A 26,665-nucleotide genomic window follows, 5' to 3' on the forward strand; every position below is an offset into this window, starting at 1 on the left:
GTAGAGTTTCCCTGGGTTCAATCCCCAGTACCAAAAACAAGAACAAAAATCATTTATATATTTTGATAAATCATAAAACAAACACCAATATAAATACAGACATGATTTTTTTAAAGTACCATGTTGAACCTAGCAAAATGAAAAGGCTAATAGACCAATATGTACAAATTTAATTTATTCCAGTAATACATGTTGTTTTACCATCTGAAAATCAAAGAATGTATAGTTCATTTTGTTAACAGAATTAAGGATTTTTTAAAGACCCTGATTCATACAGAAAAGGCACTGGATAAAATCCAATATCAATTTGTGATTTTTAAAAACATCTAACAATCCAGGAACAAAACAGAATTCCCTTAATTTGATAGAAGTTATCTATGAAAAATTACAAGTAGCATTATATTTAATGGTAAGATGTTGAATACTCTTTCATAAAGGAACAAGGAAAAGATATTCATTTTCATGTCCTTTATTCATTAAATAAGACAAGAAAAAATGAATAAAAGTTTTAGAAATGAGGTGAGAATTACTTGAGTTAAATTTATCTCACTAGCTATAAAGATAATGTAAGAAAAAAATATTGTAAAGGTATGTACTAATTCAAAAATTACAAATAAAAAATTTACCAAGCAAAACACACCACGTATCTAGAAATAAATTAAACAAGACATTCAAGACCTCTACAATTAAACTACAAAACACCTTCAGAAAAGTTAAAGACAACCTAGGTAAATGGATTGTTGCATCATGTTCATCAATTGAAAGATCCAATTCTGTAAAGATGTCAATTTTACTTATGTTATTCTATAAAATAGACCCTGAATATTTTTGTAAAAATTAATAAATTCTAAAATTAGAATTTATTACTAGATTTCCAAAAATACTACAAAGCAATACAAATTAAGATAGTATGGTGCTGCTGCAAGGAAAGACAAACAAACCAAAAGACATAGATTGCCTACCTAAGCAGAGGGAAAACATTATCTAATGGATAAATCTGTACACATACATCTGCATCCTACCTCACACCCTATCAAACAAACAAACAAACAAACAAAAATACTTGAAATGGATCACCAACCTGAATACAAGAATTCAAACAATGAACGGTCTAGAAGAAAACATAAAATATATTCATTATCTTGGTCTAGGCAAATACTTCATAAAGAACACTCAGATCTCTACTTATTTTTATGTTCTGTAAAGACTGAGAGCAATTTTTAGCAATCTAAAAGACATATGGCATCTGACATTCTAAAAGGATTTCTAGGAACAAACACTGGGTAAGTTCCCAGACTTTGTATTTCCTGAAGTCAGCATCAGGTGCAATATTGCCCCTATTTTGAGCCCCCACCTGTTCACAGCTGCTCTCTCTCTTCTCCATGTGCATCATAACTGCCAGGGCTCTATGATTTAGGGGTACAAATACTAACCTCAGTTTCTCAATGAGAAACTGGGAGCTGGTCCTAAAGAAATCAGAGTGTTAACATTCCCCTGGCCATGGTGGACAAAATAAGCCATTAATCAGATTCCATTTTTTTTTAATTTTTTTTTATTATTAGTTGTTCAAAACATTACATAGATCTTGACATATCATATTTCATACATTTGATTCAAGTGGGTAATGAACTCCCATTTTTACCCCATATACAGATTGCAGAATCACATCGGTTACACATCCACGTTTTTACATACTGCCATACTAGTGTCTGTAGTATTCTGTTGCCTTTCCTATCCTCTACTATCCCCCCTCCCCTCCTCAGATTCCATTTTGATGAATATATTGGAACTGTTCAAAAAAGATGTCACTCTTCTCCCCGAAGCATTATCTTGGGAAGAAAGCAGCACAGAAATTCTGAAGCCTACTGTGAAGAAAACATTCCAGCTGGAAGAAAAGACAATGCAAAAGGATGCACAGCCAAGACATGGAGACAGACAAATTCACATCTTTTAGCCTCAGGATCCAGATTGAAGCTTAGCAGCAAGGAAACACTTCAAAAGAAAAAAGGAAATAAAAATGGGTGAAATGCTTCAAAAGGTAGCCTAATAAAGATATCCAAATAACCAATAAGCACACCAAAAAGTACTCAAAATCATGACATATCAGGAAAATGCATATTTCAACAATAAAAAAAAAAAAATATCACCACACACTCTGCTGAAGAGCTAAAGTTAGAAAGTGTGGGCCCAGTATGCGGAATAGCCAACACTCACATGCACTGTTGGGGACTTACTGGTGGGACCAACATTTTTGAAAATCTAAAGTATCTACCAAAACTACAGTTGAAGTCTGCCCTATTATTCAGTAATTGCATTCCCCACATATAGCAACCAAGTGACAAACCAGACATTATGTTGTGTAAAAGAAGCCAAACATGTAACAGTACATGTTATAGTTTTAACATTTATTTGAAAAGTGAGAAAAAGCACACCAAATCAAGCGTAATAAGAGTCAAAATCCAATTTCCTCTGTGGAGTGATTATTGAGAAAACTTCATGGAATCCTGGAAATGTGTCCACTAGGATGGATACATCTATGTGAAATTACATCAAGCTGTACACAGCTTTCACATTAATGTATGTATACCTTGATAAACAGTAAAAAGTGATTAAGGGAAATGGTATAGTTATGCTTTTAAGAGATAAAATAAAATTTTCTAAAATATTTTTAGTTGTTAATAGACCTATATTTTATTCATTTATTTATATGCCATGCTGAGAATCAAACACAGTGCCTCATACATGCTAGGCAAATGCTCTACCACTGAGCCACAACACCACCCCTTAAAATACAATGTTTTAAAAAAGGGGAGGAGGTAGCAAAATGTACCTGAAACAGCTCATAGCATTCCTCTTTTCACATAAAGGCAGTAAAATATCCCCTGTCTGAAGGTATCAAATATAAATCCTCCTCTACCAAAATAGGATGACGCCTATCTGAGGCTTGCCTCAATTACAGACAGCATAACTTCATTAACCACAGCTCTACTCACTTTTGGGACCACAGTAGGTTTGTATAGACATCAATCCCATGAACAGAGTGAAGGATGGGACTGGACTGTGAGCATGATGACAATCCTTCTGCAAACTGGTCACCTCTAACAGGGCAGTGAAAGTGCCAGAGGAAGTGCAATGAGAAGCAAAAATGCCAAATTGGCAACACCAGAGCTTGCCAGAGAAATCTAAGCTGTGTTTGGCCAGGATACAGGAGTTGATGGAGACGTTTGTGGAGGTGCAGCCCCTGAGGAGACTGAGGTCAAGCACTTAACATTCAGTTTTGAGCAAGTATGGATCAGTGTGTTCAATACTCAGAAAAATGAGCTGAAAACTGGGGCCCACAAGGTCCATACCCATCAGTCTACCTATATTTTGGTCCTAATAAGCAGGCAATTGTAGCTCCTTCCCTAAAGCCTTTCAAAATTCTTGCAAAGTTATTTTAGAAAACTATCACCTAGGATTAGAAGTGATTAAGGGAAATGTAGTCCTCAGCTATATCCAAATTAATATAACACAGTTTATTAAATTAAAACATTAGATCAAAATTCCAGCCATCAGGGCTGGGGTTGTAGCTCAGTAGTCAAGTGCTTACCTAGCGTGTATGAGACACTAGGTTCGATTCTCAGCACCACATATAAATAAATAAAATAAAGATCCATCAACAACTTAAAAAAATTAAATTAACAAAGATCCCAGGCATGAACAAACATAAAGAATAAAACACAAAACAGCAATCAGATGAGACTATAATCTTTCAAGGCCTTTGTACTAATTAATTTCCACTAAAACTTTTTATTACACATGAAAAGTTTTTGATAGTAAACACTGATATTCTCAAAAACAGTTGGTACTCTTAGTTTAAAGGGAAGGGGGGAATTATTGGGTAGGCAACTTTCAGTACCCAGACGAAGAAGACGACGAAGGGGAAGATGAAGACTAAGAAGAAGAAGGCGAAGGCAAAGACAAAGATGAAGAAGAAGAAGGTGCCCATGCTGTGAGTTCAAACTGAAACAACAATTAAAAACAAAAACAAAACAAAACAAAAAAAACACCATTTTCCTGCTTGCAAAAAAAAAAAAAAATGCACTTGAGCCAGACTCAATGATATATGCCTGCATTCCAAAACTTAGGAGGCTAATGCAGAAGTCCAGGAGTTACAGGCCTGGACAACATAGCCAGACCCTGTCTCAGAGGAGAAGCATACACATACGTACACACACAATCTCCCAAGAGTCCAAAAGACTTTGTAATGAAAATAACATTTACTTCTCAGCTAAAGAAACTCACCTCATACTCAAAAGTATGTCATAAAAGCTGAAAAGGGAAACATATAACCTTAAATCTTCCTATTAGAAAACATTGGAAATCAATGACTCTCTAGAAGTCCACTTTAATGAGGCACTGATCTCCTTTTCTAGCTCAAATTTTGAATTTTCTTATACAAGTGTTGAGAGCCACAGCCAAGTCAAAATGGCACCTGACACTTTGCCAGGATGAGTGGTTTGAGAAGTAATGCCAGCGAGCTATCAAGATGATGAGGATTCCTTAATGACTGATTGCTGTAACTGGATGATGTTAATTGAAATAAGCTGTGTGTATTTAGTTGGGTATATATACCTCTGCTGTTCTGAATAAAGAGGCTCCCGCTGTTTCAACCTTCACAAGTTCCTTTTCGCCCCCTGGCTACTTTGCACAGCCCAGCCGGACTCCGGCACAAGTTATGTTCAAAATCAAAAGGCTTTACCATAGAGCTTACAAACACAGGGTTTCTCTCAGTTGTCCTCAACTCCTCAAAAGAATGAGTGATAATTTCCCAATTTCACACATTTAGTGTCTCTACAGTATGAGACTTCACAAAATAAGACTTCAAAAACTGTATTCAGAAAAAAAATCTTGCAGAGATTCCCTTACTCTTTACATTTATATGTTGTCCCTTGTGTGAATTTTCACTTCTTCGAAAATAGGCTGGACAAATAAAGGCTTTCCCACATTCCTTACATTCATATATTTCTCTCCAGTATGGCTTCTCACATGTCTCCCAAAGGATGAGGGAGAACTGAAAGCTCTTCCACACTCCAGACATTCAAAGGGTTTTTCTCCAGTGTGCATTCTTGCATGTATAGTAAGGTATGAAGAATGTCGAAATGCCTTCCCACATTCCTTACATTCATAGGGTTTTTCCTCAGTGTGGGTTCTCATGTGGATACTAAGAGCTGAGAAACAAATAAAGGCTTTCCCACATTTTTTACATTTATAAGGTTTCTCTCCAGTGTGAGTTCTTGTATGTACTGTAAGATAGGAAGAACTAATGAAGGCTTTCCCACATTCCTTACATTCATATGGTTTCTCTCCAGTATGGCTTCTCACATGTCTCCCAAAGGATGAGGGAGAACTGAAAGCTCTTCCACACTCCAGACATTCAAAGGGTTTTTCTCCAGTGTGCATTCTTGCATGTATAGTAAGGTATGAAGAATGTCGAAATGCCTTCCCACATTCCTTACATTCATATGGTTTTTCCTCAGTGTGGGTTCTCATGTGGATACTAAAAGGTGAGAAACGAATAAAGGCTTTCCCACATTTTTTACATTCATAAGGTTTCTCTCCAGTGTGAGTTCTTCTATGTACAGTAAGATAGGAAGAACTAATGAAGGCTTTCCCACATTGTTCACACTCATAAGGCTTTTCTCCACTGTGAGTTCTTAGGTGTTCAGTGAGGGATGAGGAACGACTAAAGGCCTTCCCACACTCCTTACATTCATATTGCACCTTACCATTGTGATCTCTCACATGTGCTTTAAAGGATGAGGGACAACTGAAGACCTTCCCACATTCCTTACATTCATAGGGTTTCTCTCTACTTTGATTTTTCACATGTGTGTTCAGGGAAGTGGGAAGATAGAAGGCTTTTCCACATTCCAGACATTCATAAGGTTTCTCTCCAGTGTGTTTTCTCATGTGGATACTTAAGGAGGAGGGGCAATTGTAGGCTTTCCCACATTCCTTACATTTATAGGGCTCCTCTCCGGTGTGTGTCCTCACATGTACAGTGAGTTTTGAGGATTCACTGAAGGCCTTCCCACACTCTTTACATTCATAAGGCTTTTCACCTGTGTGAATTCTTATATGTCTTATAAGATGAGAGGAAGAGCTAAAGGCCTTCCCACATTCCTTACATTCATAGGGCTTATCTCCACTATGAATTCTTTTGTGTTTGGAGAGTGATGAGGAACAACTAAAGGCCTTCCCACATTCCTTACATTCATAGGGCTTATCTCCACTGTGAATTCTTTTGTGTTCTGTGAGGTGGGAAGAACTACTGAAGGTTTTCCCACATTCCTTACATTCATGGTTTGCCTTTTCACTATGAATTTTCATATGTGCTCTGAACATGGAGGAACAACTGAAGGCCTTTATACATTCCTTACATTCATATGGTTTTTCTTCAGTAGGAGTTTTCATATGCTTCTTAAAACAAGAAAGAAAATGGAAGGCTTTCCCACATTCTTTACACTGATAGGGTTTGTTTCCAGCATGAGATCTGGTATGATTCTTAAGTGATGAATGAAACAGGAAGGACTTTCCACACTCATAGCATTCAAAGGATTTGACTTCAGTAGTTCTCTGGAGCATAAGATTAGAAATTTGTCCACATTGATTTTCTTCATTGTATTCACAGATGTTCTCTACCACATGACTTTTAAAAATAAAAGACAGATTATTAGTAATAAAATTTACCATTTTCAGTAAATATGTATGCTTTCTGCCACATCAACTTATAAGCTAAATGTTCTCAAGAAGTCTCTTCCACAGTCAACATTGTAACTGAGCTTTTGACTTAAATGATTTTTCTGATAAATCTGTCAAACCAATCTATGTGTCAAACTTTCAATATCTCAGTATCATTTGTAGGAAAAACTATCTAGACAAAATTCTTTGTGAAAGTACAATTTTTTTTTTATTTTGAATTTGAATACTTTTATTTTTTTTAATTTATTTTTTATTTGCATGTATTCCATTAGTTATAAATGAGCGCAGAATGCATATATAAATGGAGTATAATTTCACATTCTTCTGGTTATACAGGATGTATAGTTACACTGGTCATGTAATCATATATGCACAGGGGTTAATAATGTCCAATTCATTCTACTATTATGCCCACACCCCCTCCCTTCCCCTCACTCCCCTCTGTTTAATCCAAAGTACCTCTATTCTTCCCAGTACACCCCCCATTGTGAATTAGCATCCACCTATCAGAGAAAACACTTGGCCTTTGGTTCTTTGAAGCTTCATCCATTTACTGGCAAATGCCATGATTTCATTCTTATGAAAGCAAAATTTTTGACCTAGGTTTATGTTGAAAATATGTTTCTTTTTAAAAAATATTTTTCAGTTATAGATGGATGCAATATCTTTATTTCGTTTATTCATTTTTATGTGATGCTGAAGATTGAACCCAGTCCTCACATGTGGGAAGAAAGCACTCTACCTGCCACTGAGCCACAATCCCAGCCCAAAATATGTTTCTTAAATCTCAAAATTGTTTCCTGATGCACTACCTTCTCTTATATGAAGGGCACTCACCTTAAACCTTTCTCATGGCTTTTGTTCCAATCATTCACATGATGGGTATCCTGGTTTTCATGTAAAATAGAGGAGCAGGAACCACTTCTTTTGAATCTCACTATTTTCTGTTCACTGAATACTTTTTCTCCATTGTTATCTTGAAGAGCAACTAATTCCTTAGTATTAAGTAGAGACTCAAATTCTGAAGCGAAAAAATAAAACAAAATAAAGTTACCTATGAGCAAAGGACTTTGAGCAGTGCAGCTGTTTCAGGACTTCATTATTAATAGGCACAAGGGTCAAAACTAAAACAAGTCACTAAAAAATATTTCCATGAAACCATAGTATGGTAACACTACCATAGTATGGTAATACATGCTTGTACTCCCAGCTACCTGGGTGGCTGAGGTAGGAGGTTCACAAGTTCAAGGACAGCCTCAACAACTTAGACCCAGTCTCAAAACTAAAAACAGTATGGGATATAGCTCAGTGGTAAAGCACTCCTGGGTTCCTCAGTGCTGAAAAATAAAAAATAGTGCTTTCAAAAATGACAGTGATGGTAACATGACCAGTAGAAATGATTGGGACCAGAGACATGAAAAATTGTGCTCCATATGAATCAAAATGCATTCTGCTATCATGTATAACAAATTAGAACAAATACATAAATAATTTTTAAGAAAGAAAGATTATGTTAAAATTTTTCTGTTAACTTGATATTTCATATTAGTTTAGAAAATATATTAAAATTTTTCATTAATAATTAAAAAAAAATTATTAGGAGAGGAAAACAGAATGGATAAAATACACATACCAAAAACAAACTTTAAAAAAGCACAGATGGAGATCTTTGCCAAGATCAAAGAAAGTATGAGAGGACAGATAAACAGTCAAAATAGTCCTCTGAGTCATCTGTGGATAATGAGCCTCCTCAGACAAAACAAACTTTTGCTTTATTTCTATTTTATTTTTGTCTCCTCCCAGGCCAGTTTCTCCCAGGGATTCTTGCCTTCCTGGTGCTGCTCCATACAGATGTCCTGGATAAGTTCTGTGTTCACTGTCTGCATTTCCTCCTCTTGTTCCCACTGGGAGATCAGATTGGGTGTGAGGAGTGGGTACCCTGCATATGAGGAAAGGAATATCATGAGGGAAAGCAATGAAGAATCACAAATATCTTTTCATAAGATTGGGTCAAACTTTGGTCTTCTGAAACTCTAAAGACAGAGAAGGATGAGTTTAACTGAAACAAAATGTCAAATCCATGGAAGAAAAAAAAAGGCAAAGCAGGGAGGGAGAGGAAGGAAGAAAGAAAAGAAAAATAGAGAAGGTAAAAAAAAAAAAAGCTGAGATGTGGGAGGAAAGGCATCCTCTAATGTGAAGAACTGATCTGAATCAGATATAGTGACACAAGCCTATAATCCCAGGGTGGGATTGGGAGGCTGGAGGATCATGAAGTCAAGGCCAACCTCAGCAACTTAGCAAGATCCTGTTACAAAGCAAAGAAAAACAAAATTTTAAAGAATTGGGGATGCAGCTCGTGGTAAAGTGCCCCTAGGAGTTCAATTCCCAGCACAAAAAAGACAAAGAAAGAAAGATTGATCTGGGCTGGGATTGTAGTTCAGTGGTAGAGCACTTGCTCAGCATGTGCAAGGTGCTGAGATTGATCCTCAGCATCACATAAAAATAAATAAATAAAATAAAGGTGTAAAAAAATTATTAAAAAAAGAGATTGACCTACATTCACAGTGGAACCTCAAAATTATTATAGCTGATTTGACACAGCCAGAATATTTTTTATTTTTTTAAATATTTTTTTAGTTGTAGTTGGACACAATACCTTTATTTTATCAGGTTGAACAGGGTTTCACCAAAAGTCATGTCCAAATATATCAAGGAAACAGAGTAGAGAGCACAGACACAGATCTACATAGGTAATGTTGGCCCTCTTTATCTGTGAATTCAAGCAACCATGGATAGAAAATACAATAGGAAAAAATTACATCTCTATTAAACATGTATTTTTTTGTGCTTCTGTCGAAATCAATACAGTACAAAAGTAATTATGAATAAGATAGGATAGATAGTAAAACAGGCAGACAGTTAAGAAAATGCACTCCCCCACACCAAAAAAAAAAAAAAAAGAGAGAGAGAGAGAGAGAGAGAGAGACTTTAAATGAAGAGGCTATTTCACAAAACTAACCTATAGAAAACATTCCAAACATTACAGCCAACTTCTTTGTCCCGGGTGGCAGGAAAAAGGAGATAGAGCCGACCTGAGTGAAGATTACAGACTCAAGGACTAACTAATCAGAATGTCACAGACCAAACCAAGAGCCTTGGCACTTTTCCAATACTTGTTTAGCATAGGTGTTGACCAATAGTATTGGCACTTTTTCGAGACATGATTAGCATAGACACTGACCAACACCCTTCGTACCTTTCCAAGACCTGATTAGCACAGATATTGATGAATGCCTCATCCAGTAACTATTTAAGTCCCTAGACTAGTACACTTAAGGGGAAACCTACTCTCAGGTTCCCCTCTCAGCCCCTGAGAGTTCTGCTTCTTTTCTTTTCACTTATATAAATACTACACCTTCACTCTTGCCTTCTGTTGTCTGTGGATTTGTATTCAAATCTGTGAATAAGACCTTGGGGAAAAGAAAAAAAATGGCAGCCAGCGGCTGAGGTCTGCCATTGAGAGCTACAATACACTGCTCAGTAATACTGAAGAAGAGTCAGGTTCTGCCAGCTCTGACCCATGGACCTGACCAGACAGGCATTTCCCTGCTGTGATTAGTTGCAATACTAAAATGGGTTCTCTCAGCTGTAGAGGCATGTAACTTATGTGGACCTACAGACCAGCAGAGTGGAGAATGTGGTTTCATTTCAAATAAATAGCACTTACATTTTGTCAGGCACTAAACATAATCAAGAGATGATATAAAGAATATGAGAGCTTAGGCTGTATACCAGGGAATTTTAATTAAGAGATTTTGACCATCCACAGATGTAGGTCTCTGGGAAGACACTAGTATCAAATCCCTACAGACCAAGCAATAACTATGTAGTCAACTGATCTGTGACAAAAAATCGACAGCAACACAATAGAGAAAAGATAGCCTTTTCCACAAATGCTGTTAGAACACTGGACATACCCACATAAAATAATGAATCTATGCCCTTCACAAACATTAATTTAAAATGGATCATAGATCTAAATGTAAAACATAAAACTAGAAAAATTGTACAAGATAGAAGGAGAAAATCTAGATGACATTGGATTTGGCTATGACTTTTTTGATACTATATCAAAGGTATGATTGATGAGAAAAAGATTGATACAATACACCCCATTAAAATTAAAATTCCTGCTCTGTGAAAAATAATATCTACAGAAAGAAAAGATAAGCTATGCCTAAAAGAAGACATTTGCAAGAAATTTCTCTGGTAAGAGGTTGTTTCACAGAGATTTATCTGATAAGAAACTGTTTTCCTGTTCTTTACACAAAGAATACTTTTAAAAAAATATATTTCTTAGTTGTATACCTTTTTTTGTTTATTTATTTTTAATGTGGTGCTGGGGATCAAACAAGGGCCTCGCATGTGTGAAGCGAGCACTCTACCACTGAGCAACAACCCCAGCCCAGAATGCTTTTTCTTTTTTTTGCATATTTTTATTAGTGTATTATCACATACATAATATTGCAATTCATTTTGACACAACCATACATGCATGGAATTAATGTGCTGCATTTCAATTCCCAGTACTTCTCCTTTCCTTTCCTTCCTCCCTCCCCCTGTCCCCTTCTTCTTTCTATTTACCTATTGTTTTAATTCATGCTTTATAGATACACACAATAGTGAAAGTCACTGTGGTATATTCCTATATGTGCACAGCACGATTTGGCCAGGTGCACTTTGCAGTCCCCTCTTTCCCTCTTCCTCCTTCCTTCCCCTATCCTACCCTTTTTATTTTCATGGGCTCCCTCTGCCTGTTTCCCTCTTATTTTGCTCAAGCTTCCACACACAAGAGAAAACATTGGACCCTTAGCTTTCTGAATATGGCTTATTTCACTTAACATGATATTTTCCATTTCCATCCATTTTCCAGCAAATGCCATAATTTCATTCTTCTTTATGGCGGAATAAAAACCCATGTGTCAATTGCTGCTGCCTCTGATTCTACTGTGCCAGCCTGAGGTCGCCTGGAGGTCTTCTTTCTGGGCTGCTGCAGAAGCCACTGCTGTGCCCAGAGATCTCTTTTCTGGGCACTACCTGGATACCCCTGACTCGATTCTGATGCTACCTCCATGGTTGCTGCCACTGAACTGGAAGTCTCCTGTTACTCAATTGCCACCTGCACCACTACCACTATTGCTGCTGCCTCTGATTTCTCTACTGCTAGACTGAAATCACCTGGAGGTGTTCTTTCTGGGTGCTGCTGCCACAGAAGAAACTGTGGATGCAACTGAAGCCCACATTGCTGCTGACCCCTAGAGATCACCTGTTGACGCTGCCCCCACAGCTGCAGTTGTAACTGCCAATGCAGCCGCCACTAGTGCTGCTACCACGGACTAGAGGACTGCTGCAGGGGAGATTCCAGGTTTGGTTGCATGTGGCTGCACCCATTTTGGGATACCAGCCAGGGCCTGGGACCTGGGTGCCAGCAGGTTTATCACCACAAGACCCTCTGTCTGGGGACTCCAATCAGGACCTACAGGTCCAGTGTTGGGGTACCTGCGGGTTTGGAGAACCCTGGGGTCTTCCTGCTGAGTGTGCTAGTGGCCTGGGTATTGCTGCTGCATCTCATGCTGTTGCTCATTTGCATGAGTGTATTCCTGGTGGTCTCTCTGCAAGTAGGAGCAGCATTGAGATCTTGGCACTACAAATGGCAGAGCCTGAGGTATTTGAAACCCAGGTTTGTAGGCTAGAGACTAGGTTTGCAAGGGCTGATCTGGGTTTGGTGATCCCAAGAGACGTCAGAGTCAGAGCTGAGAAACTGTTGAACACTGACAGAGACAGTTTGACTTTCAAAAAAGATTTATTTTATTTTTTATTCACTAAACTCTCTACCATATTTGGAAAAGGATGCTTTTTATGCTATTTTCTTTCCAACTTCTCTCCAATCAACAGCCAATCTCTGTCAGCTCCTCTTCCAATCTTCCTGTGAATTTTTACTTCTAGCTTCTCTCTTCCTCCCTCACAAATATTACATACTACACTACTCCGTTCTCTCATCCACCCTTTGAAATTGTAAACCATTTTAACAAAATTTCTGTTTATACTATAGATAGTTATTAAATTCATCATTTTGATTTAATGCAAGAAAGCAGTAGTTGCCTTAGTGGAAGCTATTAGGTTTAAGGCTACATATTATATGCTGAGTAATATTGATATTGGTCTCACCAGTAAAGGCGAGGCTCTGGAAACCTTCAGACACCTAGACACTATAAGTCTACAGGGTAGATTTTATGCTGCCTTAGATCCATACTTCTAGATGGGAAAACACACTAACAACATGAAAAAAACAAGGAATTAAAGAGCCCCAAACAAATCAAGATGCTTCAACAACAAAAGCCGCTGATAACACAGTAAAAAATATGTCCAAGAAGGAGTTCAGATTGCATATAGTTAAATTGATATGTGAAATAAATGGTAGTATGAGGATTGAAATCAAAGAACATACAGGAAATGAAAGACTACTTCAATAAAGAGTTAGAGATCATGAAAAAAAAAAAAGCAGAAATCCTTAAAATGAAGGAATCAGTAAACCAAATTATAAATTCAATAAAAAGCATCACCAACAGAGTAGATCACATGAAAGACAGAACCTCAGACAATGAAGAAAAAATATATAATCTTAAAAGTAGAGTTGCCCATGAAGAGAAGGTGGTAAGAAACCATGAACAGAACATCCAAGAATTATGGGATAACATGAAAAGACCAGATTTAAGAGTAATTGGAATAGATGAAAGAGCAGAGATACAAACCAAAGGAATGCATATTTTTTAAATGATATAATAGTAAAAAAATTTCCCCAATCTAAAGAATGGAATGGAAAAATCAAATACAAGAGGGTTGTAGGACCCCCAAATGTACAAAATTACAGCAGACCCACACCAAGACACATTATGCTAGAATGACTAACACAGAGAATAAATATAAATTCTTAAAGGCATGAGAGAAAAAAATCATATTACATATAGAGGGAAACCAATTCAGATCTCAACTGATTTTTCAGCCTGGAACCTCAAAGCTAAAAGGTCCTGGAATAATATATTTCAAGCTCTGAAAGAAAATGGATGCCAACCAATAATTTTATATCTAGCAAAATTAAGTTTCAGATTTGAAGATGAAACTAAAACATTCCATAATAAACAAAAATTAAAAGAATTTACAATTAGAAAGTCTATATTACAGCACATTCTCAACAAAATACTGCATGAGGATGAAGTGGGGGAAAAAAAGTGAAAACCAGCAAAGGGAGGATCTACACTAAAACAACGCTCAACCAAATGAGAATCTAAGACAAATCAAAAACCGGAAAAAAATCAAAATGATAGGGAATACAAAATCATATGACAATAATAACCTTGAATGTTAATGGCCTAAACTCATCTATCAAAAGACATAGAGTGGCAGATTTTATTAAAAAGCAAGATAGAACAATCTGCTGTCTTCAAGAGACTCACCTCATGAGCAAAGACATCCACAGGCTGAAGGTGAAAGGATGGGGAAAACCTTATCACTCAAATTGATTGTATAAACAAGTAGAAGTTTCCATTCTCATTTCAGATAAGTAGACTTCAAACCAAAGTTAATCAGAAGAGATTATATATACTTCCCTTAAGAGGACATTTCATACCTCTTAAGGAAAGTATATATAAGAAGGATATAACAATTTAAAATATTCATGCCCCAAACAATGGGGCATCTATGTACATCAAACAAATGCTTCTCAATTTCAAGAGTCAAATAGACCACAATACAGTAATACTGGGTGACCTTAACATACCTCTCTCACTATGGGACAGATTTTCCAAAACAAAAACGAAATAAGAAAACTATAGAAGTAAATAACACAATCAATAATTTAGACTTAACAGACATATATAGAATATTTCATCTATCAACGAGCAAATATACTTTCTTCTCAGCAGCATATGGCTCCTTCTCTAAAACAGACTATAGCTTATGCCACAAAGCAAATCTTAGTAAATACAAAAAAAAAAAAAAAAAAAAACAGAGATAGTATCTTGCATTCTATGAGACCACATGGAATAAAATTAGAAATCAACAATAAAATAAAAATAGAGGTAACAAATGGAGACTAAATAATACACAATTGAATGATGATGTATAGTAGAAGAAATCAAGAATGAAATAAAAAATTCTTAGAGGTAAATGAGAACACTGATAATCATATCAAAATCTCTGTAACACTATGAAGACAGTACTCAGAGGAAAGTTTATTGCATTGAGCACATTCATTAAAAAAATAAAAAGTCAACAAACAAATCACCTAACACTACATCTCAAAGCCCTAGGAAAAGAAAAACAAATCAACACCAAAAGCAGTAGAAGACAGGAAATAATTAAAATCAGAGATGAAATGGAAAAAATTGGAAAAACTGACAAAACATTATGTTGGTTCTTTGAAAAAATAAATAAAATAGATAAACCCCTGGCCATGCTAACAAAGAGAAAACTCCAAATTACTAAAATACAAGATGAAGAAGGAAATATCACAATGGAAACATCTGAAATACAGAAGATAATTAGAAACTATTTTGAAAATTTATACTCTAATAAAATAGAAGATATTAGAGATATCAACAAATTTCTAACGATATGTGACCTACCCAAACTGAATGATAAGGTCATACATGCTTTAAATAGATCAATTTCAAGTAATAAAATAGAAAACACCATCAAAAGCCTACTAACCAAGAAAAGCCCAGACCAGATGGACTCTCGGCTGAGTTCTACAAGACTTTCAAAGAAGAATGAATACTAATACTCTTCAAAGTATTCCATGCAATAGATAAGAAGGGAACCCTTCCAAACTCATTCTATGAGGCCAATATCACTCTGATACCAAAACCAGACAAAGACACATCAAAGAAAGAAAATTTCAGACCAATATCCCTGATGAACATAGATGCAAAAGTTCTCAATAAAATTCTGGCAAATCACATACAAAAACATATTTAAAAGATAGTGCACCACAATCAAGTGGGATTCATCTGAGAGATGCAAGGTTTGTTCCATATACAGAAATCAATAAATGTAATTCATTATATTAATATACTTAAAAACAAGAATCATATGATCATCTCAATAGATGCAGAAAAAGCATTTGACAAAATACAGCACATTTTCATGCTCAGAACACTAGAAAAACTAGAGATAGTAGGAACATATGTCAACATTGTAAAAGCTATATATGCTAAACCAAAGGCCAGCATCATTCTAAATGGAGAAAAATTGAAAGCATTCCCACTAAAAACTGGAACAAGACAAGGATATCCTCTTTCACCACTTCTATTCAACATCATCCTTGAAACACTAGCCAGAGCAATTAGATAAAAGAAAAAAAATTAAAGAAATACAAATAGATAAAGAAGAACTATCACTATTTGTTGATGACATGATTCTATATCTAGAAGATCAAAGAAATTTACTAGAAAAATTCTAAAATAAGTGAATTCGGCAAAGTAGCAGGATATAAAAATCAACACTCCTAAGAATTAATATTGTCAAAATGGCCTTCCTACCAAAAGAATTATTCAGATTCAATGAAATTCCTATTAAAATCCCAATGACATTCTTCATAGAAATAGAAAAAGCGTTCATGAAATTTATTTGGAAAAATAAGAGACCCAGAATAGCTAAAGCAATCATTAGCCAGAAAAGTGAAGCAGGAGGCATCACAATAGCAGATCTTAAACTATACTACACAGCTATAGTAACAAAAAACAGCAGGGTATTGGCACCAAAATGGACTTGTAGACCAATGATACAGAATAGAGGACACAGAGACAAACCCACATAAATACAGTTATCTCCTACTAGACAAGAATGCCAAAAACAATCACTGGAGAAAAGATAGCCTATTCAACAAGTGGTACGGCAACACTGGAAATCCATATGTAGCAAAATGAAATTAAACCTCTATCTCTCACCCAGCGCAAAAAATCAACTCAAAGTAGATAAAAAACTTAGGCACTAAAATAGAGACCCTATGCCTAATAGAAGAAAAAAATAGGCCCAAATATTCACCACAATGGATTAGGATCTAACTTCCTTAACAAGACTCCTAAAATGCAAGAAGCAAAGTCAAAATAATCAACAAATGGGATGGATTCAAATTAAAAAGCTTCCTCTCTCAAAGGAAACAATTAATAACATGAACAGAGAGCTTACAGATTGGGAGAAAATCTTTACCACATGCAACTCCAACAAAGCATTAATCTCTATAACATATAAAGAACTCAAAAAACTTGACACCAAAAAAAATAAATAACCCAATCAATAAATGGGCTAAGGAACTCAATAGACACTTCACAGAAGAAGAAATACAGTCAATCAACAATTTGCATTTCTTCTTCTTTTTTTTTTTAACAAATAATCTTTTTTTTTAATATATTTATTTTATTTATTTATTTTTATGTGGTGCTGAGGATCGAAACCAGGGCCTCGAAACCTAGGCGAGCTCTCTACCGATGAACCACAACCCCAGCCCACATTTCTTCTTTTGAAAAATCTGTTTAGTCCCTTTTGCCCATTTCTTGACTGGGTTATTTGGTTTTTGTTTGCTTTGGATTTTTGTTTGTTTGTTTGTTTGTTTGTTTTGTTCTGTTGTTGAATTTTTTTTTCCTTGTATATTCTGGATGTCAATCCCCTGTCAGAGGAGTAGATGGAAAAGATTTTCTTTCATCCTGAAGGCTGTCTCTTCGCACTTAATCATTTCTTTTGCTGCGTTTTACAAAGAAGTCTTAAAGATCAATAATAAGAGAACAAAAAAATACTGTAAATATATAGCCAAAGACTTAAACAAACACTTAAACCAATACAGAGAAATGGCAAGTAAAAAAGTAAAAGTACGCTCCACATCCTAAAATCATTCAGGAAAAACAAAACAGTGACACACCTCTACACGCCTTTTTGAACAGCCAAAATCCAGAAAATTGACAATGCCGAATATTGGCAAAATGTAGAGAAACTGGAACTCTCATTCATTCTTGACAGGAATGCAAAATGGTACAGCTACTTACGAAGACAATCTGGTGGTTTCTTATAAAATTAAAAATACGCTTACCATGGGGCTGGGGCTAGCGCTCACCTAGCACATGTGAGGCACTGGGTTCAATCCTCAGCACCACATAAAAATAAATAAATAAAGATATTGTGTCCATCTAAAAACTAAATATTAAAAAAAAAAACTCTTACCATATGATCCAGCAATTAAATTGTGTCCCTTCGCATTCATCCAAGGAGTCAAAACTGCACACAAAAAGCTACACATGTTTACAAGAGCATAATTCATACTTGTCAAAACCTGAAAGCATCCAAAATGCCCTTTAGTAAACGGAATGATAAATAAACTGTGGCACATCTATACTACATAATATTATTCAACAATAAAAGGAAAATCATAAAAAGACATGAAGGAAACTTAAATGCACATTACCGAGTGAAATAGGCCAATCTGAACAAGCTACATACTATATAAATTCCAAAATTATGACATTCCACAAAAGATAAAAAACATACAGATGATATAAAGACCAGTGGCTGCCAAAGGGATAAGAGAGAGTAAGGGATTAAAAAGTGAGAGCACAGAAAATTTTTATGGGAATAAAACTACTCTATTTATTACTATGATGGTACATGTCATTGTACAGTTGCCCAAAGCCATACAATGTACGACACCACAAATGAACCTTAATATAGGCTATGGACTCTAGTTAATGATGAAGATGTGTCAATGTACATTCATCATTTGTAAATTAAACATGGACCATTCTGGTGGAAGATGTTCACAGTGAAAGAGGCTGTCTGTGTTGTGAGGACAGTAGTTAGAAATCTCTCTACCCTCCACTTAATTTTGCTTTCAAACTGAAACTGCTCTAAAAATTAAAGCCTGTTACTCTGGGACATGGTGGTGCACACCTATAACTCCAGCTATTCAGGAGGATGAGGCAGGAAGATCCCAAATTTGAAGCCAACTTGAGCAACTTAGCAAGACAATTTCTCAAAATAAAAAAGAGCTGGGGATTTAGATTTAGCTCAGTGGTAGAGAGCCCCTGGGTTAAATTCTCAGTACCACATAAACACACACATACATACATACATATGTGCATAGGTACAAATGTACATACACACGTACATTTTTTTAAAGCCTATTTTGAAAATGTTCACCCATATTCAGAATGTTGCCTTATATGAAAACAAGGTCTTTGTCAACATAGTAAAGTTAAGATGAGGTTATTCTGGATTAAGATGGACCCTAAATCCAATGACTGATGTCCCTATATGGACAGAGATTAGAAATAGGTACAAAGGGAAGGTAATGGTGGAGGCAGAGACTGGAGTGATACATCTATAAAAAAAAAAAAAAAAAAAAAAGGACTGCCAGCAACCACCAGAAACTAGAAAGAGACAGGGAGGGACTTTTTCCTTAGAGGCTTTAGAAAGAATATAGCTCTGCTGACACCTTGTTTCACACTCCCAGATACCAGAAATATGAAAGAATAAAAATTTCTATACTTTTTACCAACCAGTTTATGGTACTTGTTCATAGAGAGCCTAAGAAACCAATATAATCTACCCCATAGACTCATCTCTAAATCATCCAAAAAGCACAAATTCTCAAATAGGTACTCTCTAACGGCCTCTTACTAAGATGCACCTCAAATCCCCATGGGTATGTTCTCCCATGACTGCAAAATAAACCCCGATTATTTAACTTACAGGTGTACTCCTGGTGGTATCTGGGTAAAGGGCATTCACAGCAGTAGAATCTTCAAAAGTCTCAAATCACAAACTCTCCCTGTGCCCCAGAGAAGCCCCCCAATCCCCACACATTCAATACTTAATAATCCTCAAGGCTTTCAACCACAAAAAGAAAAATAAAAAACAAGTTTAATATTCCCGTGTTCATTTACATGAAGAAGCCTCCAGATCGTAAGCACCCTGTGGTCAGTGACCAAGTTTGTCTTATTTACCAAGTACTCCCACTCCTCAGCACAGATCCTGGAACAAGGTCAACTAGTAGATAAAACTGTGGTTTTCTAAACCACTACATGAACCAATATTGCCAATCTTACCTAGTGAGACCAGGTTCTGGAAGGTTTCCAGCATCACATCTCTGTAGAGTCTCCTCTGAGCAAGATCCAGCAAAGCCCACTCCTGCTGGGTAAAGTCCACAGCCACATCCTCAAAGGTCACCGAGTCCTAAAAGATGCCACAAATTCTGTTCAGAAAGGTACAATTCCTCCACTGTGTGTGAGATGATGGGTGAGGCTGACAGCACTGGGGACCTGAGAATCAATTCAGGGGAGGTTCAGAAGATTCTGTGGTCTCCCCAAGTCTATGGCAGGACTCCGTCAGCAGATCTCTTTCCCTTTCTACACACACATACTTAGTGACTGAACAAATCCTGTCTAAAACCCAAAATACTTCTAAAATACTACATAAGTCTCTTTGCAGTTGATAGTAATGAAATAAGAAAAAAAAAAATCAGTTATTTTCCTTCGAACCTGCACAGAACACTGGATATTAGGTATGTGGGTAATTTTCCACACACATCAAGCAGTTCTCCAACAGACACTAGCTAGGTTTCCTGTTATACAATAACATTCTTACGCTATCTACATGGACAGCTTCATCCCACAGGTTGAGGGCTCAGTCCCACAAAACTTCCCCATACTTCAAACAACATAACAACTAGTACATTGTCATTTATACTTCTGACCAAATGGCTACATCTCAGGGTCCACACTGGACCCTCCTTGAGTTGGCTAATATGCTGGGATGGCTTACAGAATCTATGCAAACACTTCCTTGTGCTTATGGTTTGTTATAAATACAGAGAACTATCCAGATAAAGAAATATATATGGCATAGCAGGGTAGGAAAAGCTGCAGAACTTCCATGCCTAGTGGGGTGCCTCGTACCAGGAACCTCTACATATTCAGCTATACAGAAGCTCCCTAAATTCATTCTTTTTGGGTTCTCACAGAGGCTTTACTAGAAAGCATGACTGATTTAAATTAGCAATTTAAGTAATCAATTTAACCTTCAGTACCTCTCAACTTCAAGGTTAGTGGATAGGGCTGAGGAGTCAAGCATACCTTAGTTCTTCTGGACCAGCACTCATCCTGAGGCTATCTGTCCTGGTCACCAGTCATCATACAAAGCTACTCTTATCACTCCAGACATTTGAAGGGTTTTAGGAACTCTATGCCAGGATATGGGACCAAGACCACATATTGGACAATATCATATTATTCCTTATTGAGAAATTCTTCCTTATTCAAGAATAACTTCACCTGCTACTTTATTCCTATTAAGGCACTGAGCACAACATTAAACTCAGGTTTAAATCTTGATGAGATTTTAATGAATAAAAACACAGAGAGTGAATGGGAACTTTTCCTTTTTTCCCCTCTCACAATCCTGAGAGGCCCAAGAGCCTGCATATCTTTCAAGTCAGGCCCACAGCTGGCTCCGTTTTATAGTATTGTGGCCTGGGTTCACCAAACTATAGCATATGCACTTACTCTAGCCTATCACGTACTTAAGTAAATAAAGTTTTATTGCAATACAATAAAACATTTTTTATGTTCCTCTATGAATATTTTTTGTATTAAAATGACAATTTCCTTGTAATAGAAATTCTATGACCTTCAAAACCTAATACTTACCATGTGATCCAAAAAAAAAAAAAAAGAAGCAGATTGCTAACCTGTGCTCTAAAATAGCAGCAGGATATCAAATGAAATAGAAATATTCTTTTAGAGCATTATACCTTTTACTTACCTGCATCATACTTTTCTGTAACCCAACACTTATTCTTTCTTCCTCCATGTCACCTTCATAAAGAAAAGTAAGACATTGAGAAGTTATAGGTAAGACAGAAGCTGACATGGGAATCCAACCCTCCAGAGAATTCCCATACTCATGAGCCTGGATATTGTAGCACATCCATTACCAGTGACAACTCAAAACACATACCATGACTCCCAAGTAAATACAAACTAAACTTGTGTGAAACTGGAACAATCCTTTCTCCCCTAGAGATACAAAAAACACTCTTACCCTTGTCAATGATACAAAAGAGGTTAATAGTAACATTTTATTAGTAAATTAACTCAAGTCTTAAGAACATCTGGCTGTCCATTTCCCCATAACACAAAGCATAAAATGTATCAAGTGGTGCCTTCAACCCTAAGAAAAAGCACTAATTTATTTAAACACTAGGCTTCTTGGGACTCCTTGACCAACATTTTTACTTGTTTACCATTTTACAGGATAATAGGCATTACTACAAAGCCCTAAACACTGCTGTCATCCCAACCCCACCCAATGGGCTCCAAAAAACCTAATTTCTGAGAAAGAGAATCAAGGTATTTATTATCGTTTGGATATGGGATGTCTTTCAAAGCCTCCTGTGTTGAAGGCTTGGTCTCCAGTGCTGCAGTGTTCAGAGTTTGGGGTTGGGGGAAGCAATTGGATTATAAGGGGTCTCACTTCATTGGTGGATTAATCCATTTTATAGATTAAGAGTTTGAATGGACTACTGGGAGGTAACAGGAACTATAAGAGGTAGAATCTAGAAGAGATGAGAAAGAGGAAAAGGAAGAAGTAGTGGAGGTGGTGGAGGTGGTGGTGGTGGTGGATGGTGATATTAGTAGTAGAAGAGAAGGAGGAAGAAGAAAATTTCATTGTATCCAGTCATTAAAAGAATCATACTTAAAACATGCACAAGGAAACAGAAGTTGCAAATTGTTTTACAGAAAGTTTCACAAAATAATTAGGAAATTCATAATTCCAGTGTACACAGGGAAGGTAATTTCCTACTTCCAACACCAGAAGGGAAGAACTAAAAAATATGCCAGATCACATACAAAGTACAAATAATACAAAAGTATTGGTAACAGTTGAGAAATGAACAATAAGTAAAAATCACAATTTAAGTTCATTTCATCCTAGGAATGACGGATGCTTAAAAACTGAATCACCAAAAAAAAAAAAAAAAAAAAAAAAAAAAAAAAAAAAGAATAAAACTGAATCACTGGGACTCAGTGGTATGGTGCCTTACTAGTGTTGAGTCCTTGGATTCAATCCCAGCACCACAAGAATGAAATAAACAAAAACTGAATCACTGATTAATGAAATGCATAGTATTCATAGAAAGGTTATTTGACATATTCCCTTAGACACAAAGAAATGACTAATCTATTTCAGTGTACATTGCTAAGAATAACTTAGGCCATTAGAAAGGAAAAGATTTTATAGGTTACAAAATGCAAACATTCTATTTAATAGAGAAATACTGATTAATTTTCTCTGAAATCAGGAACAAGGCAAGAATTAAAATTATATGCTAATCTCCATTCAGCCAGGAGTCCTGGCAAGTGCAGTAATTAGAAACAAAAAACTGGAAAACACAAATATTTAGGAGAAAAAAAATTCAAACTGGCACATTTTATGTACCAAATTTAAAGAATCTATAAATAAGTGACCAAGCTTTTTTTTTTTTTTTCCCCCTCCCTGCATTTTGCAGTACTAGGGATTTAACCCAGGGGCACTCTACCACTGAAGTACACCCCTGGTCCTTCTAATCTTTTGTGTAGAGATAGGGCCTGCCTAAATTGCTCAGGCTGCCCTTGAACTTGGGATCAAGTTCTACCTTAGACCCGAGTAGCTGGGATTACAGGCGTACACCACCGCGCCAGGCTAAAATGTATCACTTTATTAAGGATGAAATGCACTTGCCCAGGAGGCGGGTAAACAGTATTTTAGAATCAGCTCCCTCTTGTGTATCTGAATGCAATGTGTCAAACATGCTCCAGGTCCCCGGGGAACTCTCAGACCCGCGCTGGGCAGTGCGCTAGGCCCAGGGACAGCGGGCCGAGCTCACCCCACGCCGGGTGTGTGCAGACCAGCAGACCCGCACAGGCTGTGGATCCGGACCCCGACGCAGGCGAGGCTTCTAGTCTCCGCAGGGAGAGGCCGCGAGGCTCCCCAGCTCCGGCCTGCAGGAGACGCGCCCGCCGCTGGCGCAGCCCGGAGTCCCCGATGCGGTCAACGGGACGAGTGCTGCGCCAGCGGAGCCTACGGGACTCTGGGCCGCGCGGCTGAAGGGGGCCCGGGGAACTGCGGACGAGCGGAAGCCAGCCTTCCGCCTCCCGCGGCCCATACCTGGATGGCGCGGGGCCAGGACGGATAGGATAAGGCGGCGGAATAGAGGAAGCCAGCCTTCCGCCAAGCACGGCCCATACCTGGATGGCGCGGGCCGACGGATAGGATGCGGACTGACGCAAGAATATATCTCAGAAGCGGGCTACAGCGAAAAATGTCATGGCGGCCACGGGCACACAGTGACCTATCTCGCGCATGCGCAGACATGCTCTTCTGCCTCCCGCTACCCCCTCCCCATTCTGAGAAACGTTCTGCATAAGGGGCGGAGCTTCGGAAGCTGGGAGTGGCGCGGAGCGGCCGGCTCAGTCCATCAGCGCAGGGAATGTGCTAATTTTCCCTGGGGTTGTAGGTAAAAAGAGAACCAGAACCTTGGCCGAGGCTGGGGAGGGACCAGGCTAGGCCGGCGGAGTGGACTCAGGTGAGACCAGATCAAGGGGCATGACTTTTAATATTCCAGAGGTTGGGTCTAAGATGGGATCTGGTTGCCAAGGGAGACCCCTGGAAATTCCTAGAGGCGGGGCTAAGGTTAGAGCCTGTCACACAGGTTCCCTGAGGCCCAGGAGTAGGATGCTCATCAAATGCATTAATACCCTTGCTAGAGCCCTGTCCACAGGCCATCATACTTAAAAACTCTGAGTCTACCAACCTGTGAGATAAACTCTTTTCCATTGATTCAGTCCTTTAGGTCTTTACTTTACCCTTTCATTGTTTTATTGACTATTGCTCTGCTAGAGGAAAGCTATTGAAAAGTATTTAATTAGGTCCTTCTGTCTGGAAACCTTGCTGAACTTTAATATCTGTAAGTTCCTTATTTTGGACTTAAATATAAATAATATTTCCTGTGCATTTTTGTTATTATAATATTCATAAGTCGTTTATTTTTTTTTTCTTGTTTGTGCAGGGCCTCCTAACTATAAGTCAGATAAGAAATAAGGTATTCATGTCTTGGTTAATAATAATCACCAAGGTTCCCATGTTAGCTGTAGTTTGTGGCTTTTATCAAGTCCTGTTTGGAATCTGCTTTCTGAAGACATTTTTATCAATACTTTTGATAAATATTATACAATGTATATGAAACTATTAAGTTCATAATAGTTTACTCCAACTTGACTTATGATGTCATGTCTGTAAGAAACAGACTCTCCTGTCCAAACCTAAAGAATAGATTAAGAAACAAAAGGTATAGCCAAAAAAAAAAGCAAGGAATGTGATTTTCCTGTCCCCCAAGGCCAGGTAGGGCTGAAGGCAGATTGCTTTTTAGCAAAGAAAGTATATGGAGAATCAGTACAGTGAACTCATTTTGTAGAATTATTCTCTTAACCTTGTGTTCCCACCATCTTCATCTATTTGTCCCCTTACACCTTACATCTAAGTCTGTCTGTCCCCTTGATATAGGACAGACGTGGCTGGACACGAGAAATCAGGTTTATTTTAGCTGCAACAGTCCAGAGGAGGCTAACCCTAAAAAGCTTTGGACCCTGAATCTGAAAATTCTTTTAGATTTATACTCAGTGGGGTGGTTACATGTCACTGGGTGGGTACATAACAGTTACTCTTTGTCCCACATTTTTAAGCTAGACAGAGGTTTCACAAATTTTGTCTGCAAACCTGGCATTTATAAGAAAGAGGAAGCTACAAACCACAGAATTTTTTGCTGATATCCTATTGACACCCTTTGTAAAATTCTTTCTGACAAGAAAAGAAGCTTAATTATGGCAAGGGTCTTTTGGATGGGGGTAACTGCTCTGCTTCACCCTTAAAAAGCAGTAAAGAATTTTTTTTTCAATGCTAGGGATCAAAACAATGTGTTGCACATGCTAGGCAAGTGGTCTACCACTAAGCTATACCCCTAGCCCCAAAACAAATTTTATTTAGGACAATTGCATTAGGGGAGTAGAGACCTCAGTATAGAACTGGACTCAATTCTGAATACAGCACAGATAAGTGGAAATTTATAAGCCAAGGAACATGGTGGTGGTTCTAGGTAGACATGAACCGTGGGAATATGGTGTTTAAAGGGTTAATTCTATATATAAGTGAAGAATACGGAAAACAACATGTCCTTAGAAAAGGGAAATGACAACCCCCAGGGCTGAGGGAGGACAATGGGTCCTGGGAGAGAAAAGGCAAACAAAGTGCCTTGTGCTCTCTCTGGTCTTTCCTCCTTTCCCAGTATCCTGGAGGGGAAGGCAAACAAATGGGCTCTGGGCTCTGGATTATTATCCCAGTAAGAAAGAGTTTCAAGCTTTTACAACTGTTTTCCTGAGTTAGATTTCTAACCTGCACAACTAGTTTCCTGACTGTTCAGCCAACATGTCCCAAGTCTCTCATGATTAAGTCACACGAAATCTTCTGCTATGATTAACTCTCATTAAGATCTATAAAAAACAAAACTCTCTTTTAACCAGTCACCATTTTCTCCCCTGAAAATGTGCCATTCCACTACTGCTTAATAAAGACAGCTTGCTGAGCTGAGGTCCACCCCTGTTTCCAGTTATTTTTGCTTACATGAGCCTACATGCTAACTCTCAGCATGTCTTTCTTTGAAACAATTCACACAAGGCCATTCTAACTCAGCTGTGCTTTAAAAATAATAAGAGTATTTGGGCTGGGGTTGTGGCTCAGTGGTAAAGCTCTTGCCTAGCATGTGAGAGGCACTGGGTTCAAT

General features: G+C 37.5%; 1 protein-coding gene across 1 annotated transcript; it reads right to left on the reverse strand.

Moving 5' to 3' along the window:
- Positions 1-532: 532 nt before the first annotated feature.
- Positions 533-24,204, reverse strand: LOC308645846 (uncharacterized protein; the record flags this gene model as incomplete). Its single annotated transcript, XM_081288256.1, has 6 exons — positions 533-6,691; positions 7,582-7,765; positions 8,573-8,683; positions 19,899-20,025; positions 21,613-21,665; positions 24,078-24,204. The coding sequence occupies 6 exons, from the start codon at positions 24,202-24,204 to the stop codon at positions 4,918-4,920; spliced, it is 2,376 nt and encodes a 791-aa protein (XP_081144382.1). The 3' UTR covers positions 533-4,917.
- Between the last annotated feature and the right edge of the window lie 2,461 nt (positions 24,205-26,665).

The sequence above is a fragment of the Spermophilus citellus genome, assembly GCF_964194105.1.
Source record: "Spermophilus citellus genome assembly, chromosome: 3".
Taxonomy (NCBI): Eukaryota; Metazoa; Chordata; class Mammalia; order Rodentia; family Sciuridae; genus Spermophilus; species Spermophilus citellus.